Source organism: Oncorhynchus mykiss, chromosome 25 (genome assembly GCF_057628025.1).
Source record: "Oncorhynchus mykiss isolate SJ-2025 chromosome 25, ASM5762802v1, whole genome shotgun sequence".
NCBI classification, from domain to species: Eukaryota; Metazoa; Chordata; class Actinopteri; order Salmoniformes; family Salmonidae; genus Oncorhynchus; species Oncorhynchus mykiss.
The window spans coordinates 66154539-66169905 of NC_143046.1; the positions used below are offsets into that span (position 1 = coordinate 66154539).

Consider the following 15367-nt stretch of genomic DNA (forward strand, 5'->3'; position numbering starts at 1 on the left):
GACTGTTACAGTACATGTTCCTTCAGACCAGTGTAGGAAGATCTTCACTCAAACAAATCTAATCCCTCCGTGTGATGAGCAGCAGGAGCAGCAGTGGAGGGGTATGTCAGGGAGTCTGGAAGTGATAAGTACATCAGTTGCGGCTGTCGTGAGTAAAAGTGTGTGAAGCGATGTAATCACGGCAGTCACAGCGCTGAGGACCTAATCCTGGCCTAGCATCACAGCTATTGACCATGCTATGATAGGACGCTGTGGGTAAACAGACCTGTCTTGATAATCTCACACACACACACTAGTTCCATCATACATTACATCAATCCCTGAATCCAGAGCCGGATGACAGGGAATTCATGCTTTTGACAGGTAATCATGCTCACTTTCTCTCTATATCTCTCTCCAACTGTTTCTCTAGTCCTAGACACTGTCGCACATCCAACTGTCTCTTTGAATATGCTCCATTCAAATTGCATGAAAAAGCTCTTTTGTAGATTTCCCCCATATCCTATTCAAAAATATATCAGAGTACTTGTATTCACGTCAAATCCAATGCGTTTATTCCACACCATCTCAGTGTTGTCACAAGCTGAGTGGCTACATGGGATCCCCCTCTCTTCTCTCCTCTCTCTCAGGCTGTGACAGGGACTTTATGTCTGGGGGTGGAATGATAATAATGTTTCTAATCTTGTTACATTGCACACAGAATTGTGTTCCATGTTAATGAACTGGCCCCCTCCCGGCCCTGCCGATCTGCTTACTTTCAATTTGTGTACTGTCATCTCCCCGCGACGCTGCTGAAATTGATGCACCCTCTTCCTTTTAATTAAATCAAACCCAGTCGGGGGCCGGGCAGGTGGGGGGCCTGCGCCCGTACATACGTCAAAAAGACCTGCCTGACTTCACGCCAAACCTGAGTGCTGGTAAAACTCTGGTTTGGGTTTGGTAATCCATTAGCTAGTGTGTACTTCACTGTTCTCTCTAAGTGTATGTTGCATGGCAGTGTCTTTGAGGCAGACAGGACATCCAGCACACTGTAGTTTACCATAGAGGTGTAACCCACTGATTCCATGAAAATGTATTCAAAACATAGACAGTTGACATCCCGTGCCCATGCTAACATGTAAAGATTTAACACAAAAATGACCTTTCTTGGTCTTTCCCAATCAGCCAAAATAAGTAATACGATGTCAGTAGGGTAATGAAAATCTAGACTTTCTTTAATCTTGAATTATGTAGGCTGCATCACAATACAATATAATAGTCATGGAATAATTGATGGCAGCTGAAACAATCCAGTTTCCTAATCTTAATTCACACATTTTGGAGTTCTATGGACACTGCTCCTAATCTACAAAATCTCTGCTAGAAAAATAGTCCCTCCAACCTGCCTTGTAGCTTGCACAGGTACAGTGGAATATTGGAGCCAGCCAGAGCATAAAAAGGGAAGCGTAAAATTCCCACAAATTACAGGGAGGATAATTGGATTCCGAGCTTTGTCCTGTATGGTGGGCTGTGGGCGGTGGCACTCCTGAAGCTGTGACATTATCAATGTAACATAACCTGAAGGCTGCAGTGCTGTGGCGCAGGGCTGCCCGGTATGGCCCGTCCTCCAGGTTCCACATCACTGCCTGCTTGGCTATTCATCCTGTGGACCCTGCAAATGAAATTATGGGAGGAAGAGCAAAGGACATTCTTTGGGAATTAATCCTATTTATGCCTAAACTCACTTCAAAATGTTATAGTGAGGTACTCTTAAGATGTAAGGCACATTTACAATTAGACAAGGCACTGGGAGGATGGGTCACACAGTATGGCTGTTTCTTGGTAAGTAGGGCAGATGTGAGAGATATAGCAGAGTGTCTGGAAATAATCAAACAGATGGCTAAACACTGAACAAATAAAGACATTCAACATACTGATTTCACACTCAAACAATCTGAAAGAAAGATTCTCACCAGGTGTCCACTAGACCAGGGTTTCCAGTCCAGGGGTCCCCCATTGGTACAGGTTTTGGTTTTTGCCCTGCACTACACAGCTGATTCAAATAATCAAAGGGGAGTTTAGGAAACCCTGCTGTCGGTAACCTTCATTCTGGACTGTATCTGCACCTGTTTGAACCGTTAGAAATGTATGTTTTGTCTTCTCCAAATCTAGGCCTACACCAAATGAAATGAAACATGTTTTTTCAAAGGATAGTCATCTCAAATATTTTGTCACTGTCATTTCCCACACACACACCTCAGTTCTGCCAGAGCAAAATATTGCCCTCTACAATTATAAAAATGTTGTTTTTGTTTTTATATCTAGGCCTACCTTAAACTCCAATAATCTTCTTCCTTGATCAGAAAAGGTGTGAGAATTGTTGTCGGTATTTATGAGGATTTTTAATTCAATGGATTAAATTCATTAGATCTAGTCTACAGTAGAGGCACTTTGATGTGAAGGCACGCCAAAGTAATCAAAATGACCCCGCAACACATCAACAAGCACTGGCTCGACACCGTGCTACGTTTTAGCGTCTGAAATAGAACGCTGTTTTGAATTAAATAATGTAAGAAAAAATACATACATAGATTTTATTTGTTTGGCCTAGGCATTTGATTTGTTTAGCCCATAGGTCTATAATTTTATTTTTATATAAAGTTTTCATGTATACATTTGTTCAAACTTCTGTCATTCTAAGAATAACATTGTTGTTTTGGTGAAAATAAAACGATTATTCTAAAAAAAGTTCCTCAGTCTCGATGGGCCTGTAGTTTGCAACCGTTTTTATAACGGATCCGTTTTACAGCGCATAGCAGTAGCCATACACATTCCACCTGGCTGTCACTACGAAACAGCGCGTGCTGTATATAGGCAATATCAATGCATGGACTTTCTTGCATTCAAATGAAACACTGTCAAAAGCAGTAGAGCCTAAACGGTCACAATTGTTCCATTTGTTGAAATTATATACCTAATTGTATTTAGGCCAGCTGTGGAAATCTGACAAAATATTCCATTTTGAATAAAGGCTACCGAACATAAGTAAATGTCTACTGTTTCGCCATTCTTTTTGAATACATTTGGCCATGCAAAATATACAATTACAATAATATGACTATTACATTAGGGCCTAATAATTTAAATATGAATGAAGCATAAGAGCAATGTTAGGCTTATTGAGACTGCTGCAATTTTGAAATAAAGTTGCAGGATTACCTGTCATTTAACAAAGAAAACCCAAATCTAACCTGTAATTATGTGATCAGAATGTATTAAATCCTAATCAGCCAATTTACGTCAAAACACAATATACTGTTACAACAAAACGATTAAACTGAAGCCACAAATAGGCTACGGATTTTGACATGCCACTGCGTTATATGAAGTGAACCAAACTGGAGTGTTTCGACCCTCTCGGAATTGCAGAGAAACACTGCCCCCTGCTGATCAATACAAATACAATGACGATTCAAAAATGCCTTTAAAAAATCTGAAAATTGCACATTATTTTATTCAAACATAATTGCACACATTATTATATTTCCATACACAGCAGCTTTGAAAGCATTCGGTTAGGAAACACATAAATCGAGCCTATATACCCCGTATGACTTTCACTATAAATCTCATTGTTGTTTGTAACAATGACATGACTACAACATACATTTCTGCCTGTCCAAAAGAGTAAAACATTATTTGATGGGGCTTATATACTGACAAATTACTATTACCTGTCCCACAAACATGGAGGTGTATATTGTAAAATATAAGATGAGGTATAAGCCTATTGTCAGCAGTGAGAGGTTTAATATCAGGTATCCTTGTGTTTAGTTAATTTTATTCCAAAACATTTATATATTCTATATATTTAAATAAAAATGATGTTAGACTACAAAAGAGGACAACAACATAAACACAGATATACTATACACATGTTCCAGGGAGGGCAGTGGCCATAATGGTTCTATAGCCTAATTACCTGATAGGTCCTTTACCCTTCTCATCAGGAGCAGCACAGACCCCAGCCAGAGCGAAGAGGCCACACCACAGAGCCTGTCTCTTCTCCCTGGTTACACGCTATCTCCCCCACCCACCGCAAACACACACACAAGATGCACAGGAAAGAGGATACCGACACATACACACATGCAGATGTACACATGCACTTGTACAAACAAACAATAAAACACACACACACACCAGAGGAGGCTGGTGGGGGGAGCTATAGGAGGACAGGCTCATTGCAAAGGCTGGAATGGAATCAATGGAATGGTGTCAAACATATGGAAACCACACATTTAACTCCATTTATTCCATCCAGCCATTACAATGAACCTGTCCTCCTATAGCTCCTCCCACCAGCCTCCTCTGACACACACACACACACACACACACACACACACACACTTGAACACTCAGTCAGACCCACAACTACTGCTTCACCCTGCCATTATCCCCTCCTCTACCCCAAACACACCGTTTTAATTTCAAAGCTCTGATTAGCTGATGATTGCATGACAGCCGCCGAACAGGTTCCCTTTTCGCCTGGCTCCCAGACTGCAACTCAATCATGCCCAATTAGTGGGTCCCCAAACACTCTCTCTTATTAGAGGACTCATAATCGACTCATTGTGTCCTGATTTGGCAAATAAATCACTCTGGGGGCTTCTCTCACTCTCGCTCTCATTCCCCCACCTCTCCCACTATGTCTCTCACTGTGCCCCCTCTTTACCTTGTCCAGGGGTACAGTGAACGTTTTCAAGCAAGCTTTTCAGTGGAGCTGACAGTTTGAGCTCCTCTGCTGGAATCCTTTTTTATTCCCCCAGAAGAATAAATAATCATTTAGCAGCGAAGGCAGCCAGCATGCGGGTGTCCTTGTCCTACAAGGTTAAGAATCCATTCCGTCTGAGCAAGGAAGGAGTGAATTAAAATAAATGACGGCCAGATATTTATTGCGAGTTTGTAGATGAAGCTACGTCACTCCAGCGGACCAGCGGGGGCTGGGCTGCCAATGGCTCTGCCTCACTGCATGACCTGCTTGCTCTTTTTGCGTGGGACAAGGGAATAACACTCAATGTCACATTACGCCTTTCCTGCTTTTAGATATTTCTGTTTATTTATATATATATATAAATGCATGTGTTACTGCGGACGTTAGGGGGTAGACATCAAACGAGATAGTAAGGCAAACGTAAGGATCTAGTGCTGGATGCTAAACATATTTGTCATTTGATCGAAAGAGAAGATCGTGAGAGATGTAAGCTTGGTAGAAAGACAGCACTGGCGGCTGGCATAGACAACGAGATATAGAGTGAAGGGGATGGATGGGATAAAAGAGGACAACGTTTCCTTGGTATTGTCATGGAATGTGGAGACACCAAACTCAAAGCCACTGCTTTCGTCCAGTATCTGTAATTGATATAAATAGGATAAATGTTAATGTTCAGGAACAAGGAGACAGGTTGGTTGGGAGGGGGTGTGGCCCCTTGACACTGTCCATTCATATAACATTCCAGAGACTCCCAGCAGACATCTGTATACAACATGTTAGCCCCAGATCTCAGCACAAAGGTATAACAGCCTAATTAATTAAGTGGACCGAGACGAAGTAGCTTCGTCATAGTAAAAATACCTCCTGTGCCGAGGATTAAAATAAGGTTTTCAGTGTTTCCACACAGTGATCATGTGCCATGTTCATAGATAGTTGTGTTCTGCACGTCGCTGAGCTTCACAGGCTCTGTGGGGTGTACTGGGTTGAGCTCCAAGGGCTTGAGGAGGAGACAGGAGGCCTATGAAGTGACAGACAGAGGGAACCCGTCGGACTCTGATGTAGTGGACTCAGAACCCCATCTTACAGAGTGGAGTCAGCTGTCTCCTACTGTGATTCTGAGCCTGGCTATTGGGCTCAAATGGCTTCTGCCAGTAGGGAGGATTTGAGCATGCTTAGTGGGCTCTCAGAGGGGTGTGTGAAGTAAACTCTGGAATGTACGTACCTGCTCAGAGAGACAGACAGTACAGTAGTCCCCAACAGGGTGTAGCTGGGGGGCTGTGCAAGTTCAGATGTCCCTCGCATACCTTAACATGATGATTGTGTGAGTGGCCTTTACTGTCACAAGCCTCATGCTCTCTACTGTGTCCATATCACACAGCAGAACACAATCCTCATCATACTCTTTACTTTAACCACTTGACCCTTTGGCATGTGTGTCTCCCTTAACTCTGAACCAACTAATTTCCCCTTAACTCTCTCTCACACTTTACCTAGTAGTGTATGTGGACTGAGGCTGTGTATTTGTGTGTGGTGGTCATTAGTCTCTGCCTTTAAGGTAAAAGGAACCATCCTGGCCAGCTGGCGTGGTGTGGGGTGCAGCGTGGGGTGGTCTGCCACTGTGAGACTCCCACGGCAGAACCACTGAGGCTTGGTGCCCCCCGCCCACCGACGGACCGCTGTGACCACCATAGGCGCTCAGCAGATGGAGCCTCCTGCTCTCCTCTCTCTCCTCTCTTCCACAGGAAGGCAAGGAGATTTGGGCTAGGACTGGCCTAACTAACCTCCGTCACAGATGCCAGAAGAAGCCTGGGCCTCCAGTGGAGCCCTGCTGGGGAGATGCTGGGCTGCAGCAGGTGTGATCTCAGCCCCTCTCTCTCCCCCCTGTCAGCACCTCAGTGGTGGAGCCCACACTCTGCACTCTCTTCCTGCCCTCGCTCTTCCTCACTTAGACACCGTCTGTGCTGAGGTAACAGGACCACATCCTCCCCCTCACTAACCAAAGACATGTCCACTACAGTACATTTCACATCTCTTTAGATCCAGATATTCTGACAAACTAGGCTTTATCATTCACTAACACGATGAACGGGGGCGAACTGGGATCAGAAATTGGCTCTGGCATTTCTAACACCCTGGCAAATTTCTTCCCTGAGGCCCCCACAACGGTCAAATGTTTTTGCAAAAAAATCATTTTATAATTATCACTTTTGCCAAAAAAAAAAAAAGTTACAGGTCCACTTGGCAAAAAGTTGACCACCCTTTTGGCATTTGCAAGATATGTCAGATGGCCGCCCCAACGATGAAAGATGAGAGGTTACTGACAGATGACTGACTGACTCTGGCTGTGGACTGAATTGGATTTAACACATGAAGCATGAGGTATGGCAAATGATATGAAGTACCAAGATCAAAGTACAATAACCAAAGTAGATGTTTTTGCCCCTTTGAGGGCAAACTGTCTGCCTGTTGACTCAAGTGTTTTCCACTGCTGGTGATGATAAGCTCTCCTTCTGACCTCGCCACCGCCACGGGGCCCAGCCCACACTACCACTCTGCCTTCCATCAGCCCCTTCTCTATCGCCAGCAGCTACAAGACAAACAGGTTCTGCTGCAGGTCACACACTGCTGCGGCCAGTGTTCTCTGTGATGGAGAGGGTTTACATGGGGGTGCCGTCGCACCACGCGGCTGAGTCCCCCACCTTGACCTGTCCCTGTCTACAAGGCCTCGGTGAACGCTGTCCCCTGCCCCCCCGGTCCCCCCAGCCTCTCTGACCGCCACTGAGTTATTATCATAATTTCCCAGAGAGGAATTGCGGGGCCTCTACAGCGTGAGTCGCCCGTGTTTTACAGAATGTTTTGTGTTTTATTGCCTTTAAGTCACTCGTAGGCCAGTGGAGAGGGCCCACAATGATAAGAAAACCACTCATGTGAAAAATGAAGGGCCTCATGTCCTGGACTGAGAGGAGAAGAGAGGAAATAATCAAATCCATGGCAAATGTGGACCCTGAATGTAATTCATGTTCACACCTCCCCTCCAACCCACACCAATTCCCCAAAATTGTAGAAGAACGAGGAAATAAGCATAATTAATTCAGCCAATCTCTGTGTTACAAAAAGAACAGCGGCTTTATTCTCGTTTGGTTTGTACTTGAAAAAAACTCCTATAAAACACCACCCGCCCCTCTCATTCCCCCTCCCGACGCCCAAGCCCTTGACAACATGACACCTGTAAAATGCCCAGGGGCATTCCAAGCTGCCACCGTCCCAGTCATTTCATGTCCAAGCCCACCTGGGGTAAACAAAAAAGGACCAAGAGCGATAGAATATTAACAAAAGAGGGGGGGAAAAAAATCACTGTCGAAACTGAAAACACAAACTCACACAACTTTGGGCTCTTAAATATAAAGCCTTTGTCTCTAATGTGGTCAGGAGAGCCCCTCCCCCACAGGCCCCTGTGGCTCCGCAGGATAAAGGTGCAGCATATCTCATGGAAAATAAAACATCTGTTTAATCTATTACTTTCAAACGCAAATCCCCTTTTGATCAAAGAATGATATTGATCTGCCTGCCTCTGTCTATGGCAGGGATTTCTCTTTCAAACTTGAAATATCATCCAGTCTTTGTGGCAAGTTAATACAGGGGCTAAACAGCTCTCTTTTTTCCAAGTCATTTTCAAAGTGCACTGAAACAATTTGAATATGGTTGCATTTGCATTTATTTCAACCATATAAAATACAAATTCAGCTTGCCCATGTAAACAGAACGTATGTAGTGTGGTGGACATTTGCCCTAGAGTTAAAACACTGCTAATGTTTCATCCTACATAGAGAAGCCTCCAAAGCTTAATAATGAACAGACTCAGGGTCTGATGATTTATTTACTGCATCTCTGGAATAATCAAACCAACATCAGAGATGCTGGACATCCAGGCTTGGTTCATGGCACCTGACTCAGCTTGTAAAGCCCTGATCAGGCCAGTGACTGACTGAAGACCTGTGACAGGCCAGGCGCCTGGCCCCTGGTGGAACGAGCAGGTCAGGTCTTAATATCCCGTGAGCTTTGGCGTGTCTGTCCTCACCCGTCACTCTGTGTGTGACGGGCCCTGGCTGAAGGCCCCGGCTATCTTCACATCTCCCCATTTTCTTAACACTTTAATTACACATCAACATATTGCTTTTGGGCCATATGGAAGGCAGATATTGAGACCAGATAAGATGTATAAACTTCTGTCAACACCACAGCATATTAGGGGGAGTTGGAAGCATAGTACCTCTATTCCTTCTTCCAATTAGCGCCCTGTATCAAAATACATTAAGACAAGCCCATCAACCCCGAGCAGGAAAATACATTTTTTAGAAGCCGTGGCCCAGTTGTATTAAAATTGTATTACTTCCCCTGTTTGTTTCTTTGCCACAAAATGAAAAGTCATTTCCACAAAGGGATTCAATAAAAACTCAGATAAAGGACCCAGTAAACTCGATGGCCTGAGAACTGGTCCTAGTCCGCTGGCTCAGATTGGACTCTCAAGGTTCTACAGTTGGACTACAAATATGAGAAAACATCCATAAAAAAGAACCAATAATAATAATTCACATGAGAATAAATAAATGCGGGATGAGAACTGAACTTTTACGTAACTGATGTATATTTACATTTTATGTGGGACCCTGACAAAGAGTTCAAACGAACAGTTATTTATTCCAATCAGCCGAATAAGGATATCATATTCCACATTAAATACGGTGTATTTTCTTTCTGTACTAATGAGGTCAGAAGATCCCACTACAAAATCACTCACCATTCCCAAGGATGACCTCAACCCAAATGAGACCTAATCCTCCTAAAATAGCTTCCTACGTTTTATCAGAGGCACACAAAGAAGTCTCTGCTCACCTCTGCGTGACACGGTGTTCTTCTGGAGCTAAATACATCTACACTGCGAGGAGCTCTAGGAGCAAGGGCCGTCTCTCTTCGTAGAAATAACGTATGTGTTACAGTTGGTTTGACGTGATTCAATTCAGTGCGCCCAGCTACCGAGAGGTCATTCTAAGCCTTGCTGCATCAGGATATAAGAGAGAGGAAGAGAGATGGGGAGAAAGAGAGAGGGAGGGGGAGCACGAGAGCGAGAAAGAGGAGAGTATGAGGGACAGAGAGAGGTCACTTTGAGGAGCTGGATGCAGGCACATGCCAAACAGCGTCTCCTCTCCCTCTCTAATCCCCACTATGATCCACTGGTGTTCCAGCCAATCGTCTGAGACAGGCCACAACCCGTGATCACTGGGCCCTAATCTGGGTCCTCCGCCCGTAAGCCGTCCACCTCAAACGCCAGCGGCCCGGCGCCAGCAGAGGACTGGCAGGCGCAGCCATCTCCAGAGAGACAGCTAGAGGTTGTCTCTACATGGCTGGGCACTTCGCAGCTCCGCGGGGGTGGGAGGAAGGGGCAACGCGGCAGCTGCTCGGGGCATATGGGCAGAATTCATTAAGGCTGGCTAAATAAGCCAATTGTGGAGAGACTGTAAGTGTGTGTAAGTGATGGAGAGAGAGAGAGAGCGAGGGAAAAAGAGAGATGGAAGAGGGAGAAAGGCTGACCACTCGTTACAGTAATTCTGAACATCCCCTCCATCTGTAATACCCATGAAGACTGATTTGAGGCCTACGAAATGACTGGCTGAATGGTTATCTATGTGTGACTGGAGATAATTGAGCTGTGAGCTGCGTAGATTGTGTCCTCCAGGCCGTTGGCGTATCCCCAACTGTCACGAGACCTCTCTCTGCTTCAGGGAGAAATAAACCTAATCACAGTCTGTAAATGTTAAACCTGTTTTCCCAATAGTCTCAGTGTAGCTTTGGAGGCCTGCGTCTTTATTCACACACATGATCCAAAGACTAATCTAAGTGGAGACAAGGCATAAACACACACTGATACATACTAAACATTTGTGTGCAAACTATGACAGGATCTTAGGTATAAATGATTCCATCCTTACATATAAAAAAGTAAAGAGCAGAGGACATACTCCACCGAGGGCTTCTTCGCTACTAATAATCTGTATTATATTGAATTGGACTCATGTTCAGGCCTATAGGCATACATAGTATTACAGCCTCTCCTAAGGTCCTGTGGTTTGGGTTTGATGCATGGTTGTTATGTAAGTTTGGAGAGAGCATGCATCTGGACACCTCCAGCCATCTCCAAATGAGAAAGATGTCTTCCTTATATAATGTATGCTAATCCCCCATTTGTCAATAGGAAGTGTGTTCAATGCATTTGAGATAATAGTAAAGAGGGGGCAGCTCTTGTCGAAGAGCTGGAAGATAAAGTCAATGGCACAGTCAATAACAATAAAGTTGTGGGCTTTAATGAAGAATGTTAATTTGACCACAATCAAGTGGATTTCAGCTTAGGTGATTGTCAACCTTGGACTTGTATCTGACTGAGGTTGTAGGGGGGTAGATAATGCAGGTGGGAGATGAGGGCATTTTGATCTGTATCAGACCATTTAGGCATTCAGCATTTTTAAACAAAAGTGATTTGTCTTCTAGCAGTCTTGGTAGATTCAAACAGATAGCATTGCAGTGAAATACCGCACGTGTCATTAAACTTCTGTGTCTTAGAGAAGATAATTCATTTGCAACCTACTATAGAAATTACAGTAATTAATTTCACAATAAATATACCTACAAATGTGGCGTGTTTAAACTTATTAGAAAAAATAAATACATTGTGCACTAAATTTGGAATATGAACAACAAGCTACATATACTTGATGGTCCCTATGTTTGGACAGAGCCTTGACATGCACCCACCCAGGTCCCAGAGGAGGCATCCTGGTCCACCCGATCCCATCCTGGGGAGGCTCGTCATCATAACACATAACACATCATAACTCCTCCTTCTCTCCTTGATCCCATTCCGTCAGCAGCTCTGAGGACACCTCCGTAAACAGACGATCCCAGTCCCAACCCACGTCCTCCTGAGAGAGAGAGAGAGAGAGAGAGAGAGAGAGAGAGAGAGAGAGAGAGAGAGAGGGAGAGGGAGAGGGAGAGGGAGAGGGAGAGGGAGAGGGAGAGGGAGAGGGAGAGGGAGAGAGAGAGAGAGAGAGAGAGAGAGAAAGAGAGAAAGAGAGAGAGAAAAAGAGAGAGAAAGAGAGAGAGAAAAAGAGAGAGAAAAAGAGAGAGAGAAAAAGAGAAGAGAGAGAGAGAAAGAGAGAAAGAGAGAGAGAAAAAGAGAGAGAAAAAGAGAGAGAGGAAAAGAGAGAGAGGAAAAGAGAGAGGAAAAGAGAGAGGAAAAGAGAGGAAAAGAGAGGAAAAGAGAGGAAAAGCAGATGAAGGAAAAGAGGGAGAAAGAAGAAAGCGAGGAAAATAATAGAGGAGGAGAAGCAGAGCAAGACAGAGCGAACATCCCAGGGAAGGTGGGAGAAAGATAGTAGAGCGTGTTAATGCACACATCATAAATCTTGATTACCTAGGAGACTGGAAGGCAACCTCCCCTGGTGCTTCAGAAACAGCTGGACACCCCCCTCACATGGAACACAGCAGCTATATTTACAAAAAAATACTCACTCACCTCCCGCACCTCCTGCTCTGGAGCCAAAACCTTGGTGAGGAGCTTCAAGTCAATCTCCCCATCCTAGGGAGAGGCATAGACCTTATGAGAACACCCTGAGTGTGCAGAAACATACTCCTCAGAGAGAGGGGATTGATATTGGATGCATCCTAAAATGATCTCCTTAAAAGGCAGGCTGGGAAATCTATTACAAAGAAAAATAAATTAGCAGTTGAAACCTGGCTGTGTGTGTGGGGCCCATATGAGATGTCTTACCAGGGTCTGGAAGGCAGAGTACTTCATGAGGTCATTGTCCAGATCTCTGTATGTCATTACCCGGTTCACCTGGATGCTGAGGAGAAGAACAAACACTAAGTAAACAAAAATCCTATAGTAGATGCGCTATACTAAATGTTGGCATGCTTTTCCTCATTAGAGGCTGTCTATTCAAATACAGTAGCCACTATCTGCATCAGTAAGATATCACCAGACCAATCGACAAACTGCATCATAGTACAGTACAACTTGCAAGTATCACTCTGTGAGACAGATAGATTCTCAGAAGTTTAGGGTAGTGCTTACAGGGCACGGAGAGTTCATAAAGGACAGAGAGATCAGGAGATGGGCGCCAAGTGGTAACCGCCTCAATTTGAAACCCAGCTGCTTATCTGTAGTTGGAATTAAGAGGAGGGCTCTGAAAGTGGCGAGGGCCTAGCAGTGCATGCCAGTCCTACTTACTGCACATTACACGCTACATTGCCCCCTCAATAAGTTCAATGTGGATATTATCTCGTACATAGAGCGGGCCCCAGCCTAATAACCCCCGCCGCTGTCATAGTCGTGCTACATAGCGGACACATGTCGGCGCATCTCTCACTGCCCTGTAAATCAAAGGGCCCCACTTGTAAGGGCCCCACTAACAGCCGTGCATAAATCACACCTTAACTGTTATTTCTGCATAACGGCCCAATATGCCAAGACACCTTCATTACCATGATGAGAGGAGGCAAGGTAACAGTCAAGACACCATCTAAGACCAGTGTATCTTTAACTCTCATTGATGTTCAAATGTAGGCCAGGTACTGTACATGGCTCTGAGGGTGGGCTGGGTCTGTAACCCTCCAGAGGTATCTGAACTCAGCTGTCAGGTCCTATCAGGTCACTTCAGAGAAGTGAACAGTTAAGCAGCCAGTGAGGGTGAGGAGGCATGTCTGTATTCACAAGACTGACCAACTGGATACACTTCAACTCTGAAAACAGAGTGATGGGATGCCATCTAGGAGTTTGAGTAACTGGAGTCAACTAAAAGGGAGGCTGGTGTTGTTTACAGTACCTTGGAGGAGCAGCAACTTGCATGGTAAGGTCTTCCTCTTGTACTTCATCAAGGTCTGGAATCACTGGTATATCTAAAACACAATATACATACAGAACATATCGATATCTCATCAATGTCACCTTCTCCCTTATTTAGTCATTCAATCTGTACATCTAACGTGTTAACTGAGAAACAATAGTGGTCAATCACATAAACTGGACATGGATTACAGAAACACTAATTTCAAAGATACAGTCTGCTTTGTGTTTAGTATGACAGTTTGTGTGTACGTGTGAGTGTCTCAGAGTAAATTGGCACCTGATTCATCCCCTCCCTCTCTCTCCCTACATCCTCCGTAGAGCTGCCCTGTCACAATAGCCAGGCGGCCATGAATATTCAGGAGGCCAGGCAGCAGGTCTTCCTGCTGCGAGAGGGGCGCTGGCCAGGGGCTCCCCGGAAAGCACCCCCCGCTACCCCAGCATTTGGGCCCTGTCAGCGCCGCCCACCCCCAGGACCCGCGGTGGCCGGCAGGCCGACCTCCGTGACCACTCTGCCACTCGGACCGGGGCGGCATCCAGCCATGTGCAAGAGTATTTGCTGGCGGGCCCATCTGTGTGGGGTCGGAAGTCACGGTGCGGCCTGGCAGGGGCTGCGGTGCCAGGAGCCGCCAGCCCGCTGCTCAAACAGTGGGAACTCGCTTTAATTGGCAAAACGCAACAGGACAGAGGATGGCTCCGCTCCCAAGAAGGACAGGGCAAACTTTCACAGCACATTTCAGATGGACTTTTGTTAGAGTGGGCGAAGGTGTGTGTGTGTGTGTGTGTGTGTGTGTGTGTGTGGGGAGGGGGGGGAGGGGGGCAGACAGACAGACTGTGAGGAAATAGGATGAATATTGAAATGTTGAAGACACTTAAATGCACCTGTATAATTCATATGAAATTAATACATGCATTATACTATGTTAGAAACAAACATTACAAAATAATAAATATTACATCATATTTGAGGGAAGGTACCTACTTCCACAACTGAAAACGATAAATTCATACTTGTGCAAACATCAAAGTCACAGAAATCTATCTAATCCTTGTCGCCATGTAACAACTCTAAATGAGCAACAAAAAAAACAGAGACAACTCATGTGCACTCAGAGGAGAGGTCTGATTTTCTGTTGTTTTGTCTCTTTTTTTAATACTGGTTTTGGTTGAAGGCAATTGAAAAGTGCAGCTACATTTCATTCTGACTTCCTACAGACAGACAGTGTGCTAGGTGTCAGTGGAGAGGCTGGGAGAGAGCAGGGGAGCGGGAGGGAGGGAGAGAGGGAGCAGGAATGTCAGTAATCTCTGAACACAGCGCTGCACCCTGAGGGGAAAGTCAATAGTGGAGCTAGATAGAGGCCAGGAGATGGGAGGCACGATCTGATGGGAGGAAATATCTGTAGATCTGTCACTATACCTTCAAAATACTTCAAAATACATACTTTCTTGGAGGGTTAGTCTACCATTCTCATATAACAGTTAAGCAAATATTTCAGCAATGACAAAAGAAAAAGTTAAGGAAGTTATATGTTCCTAGAATGAGCTAAATGAGCAAAACGATTAATGTTATGAAGGATTCTTCCGTTGAAGGAAACAGAAAATAACCCCAGCAAATCCCAGCAACTTTACACAGATAACAAACATCATCATCAGTTGATAACTAATTCCGTTCTCTTTTTTTAATTAAATAAAATTTAAAATGCCACACTCGTTTA

General features: G+C 44.6%; 1 protein-coding gene across 2 annotated transcripts in view; it reads right to left on the reverse strand.

Moving 5' to 3' along the window:
* Nucleotides 1-10570: 10570 nt before the first annotated feature.
* The window catches only part of LOC110505544 (intraflagellar transport protein 43 homolog A), a 30965-nt gene continuing 26168 nt past the window's right edge, over nucleotides 10571-15367 (reverse strand). Inside the window, exons 6-9 of one of the 2 annotated variants that reach the window (XM_021584838.3) lie at nucleotides 13633-13705; nucleotides 12576-12651; nucleotides 12321-12383; nucleotides 10571-11727 (exon numbers count right to left, since the gene is read on the reverse strand). In XM_021584838.3, coding sequence (XP_021440513.1) covers nucleotides 11635-11727; nucleotides 12321-12383; nucleotides 12576-12651; nucleotides 13633-13705 — 305 coding nt within the window. In that variant the 3' untranslated portion in view covers nucleotides 10571-11634. Of the gene's footprint in view, nucleotides 11728-12316; nucleotides 12384-12575; nucleotides 12652-13632; nucleotides 13706-15367 lie in introns of both variants that reach the window. The other variant, XM_021584837.3, reaches the window with a different exon arrangement.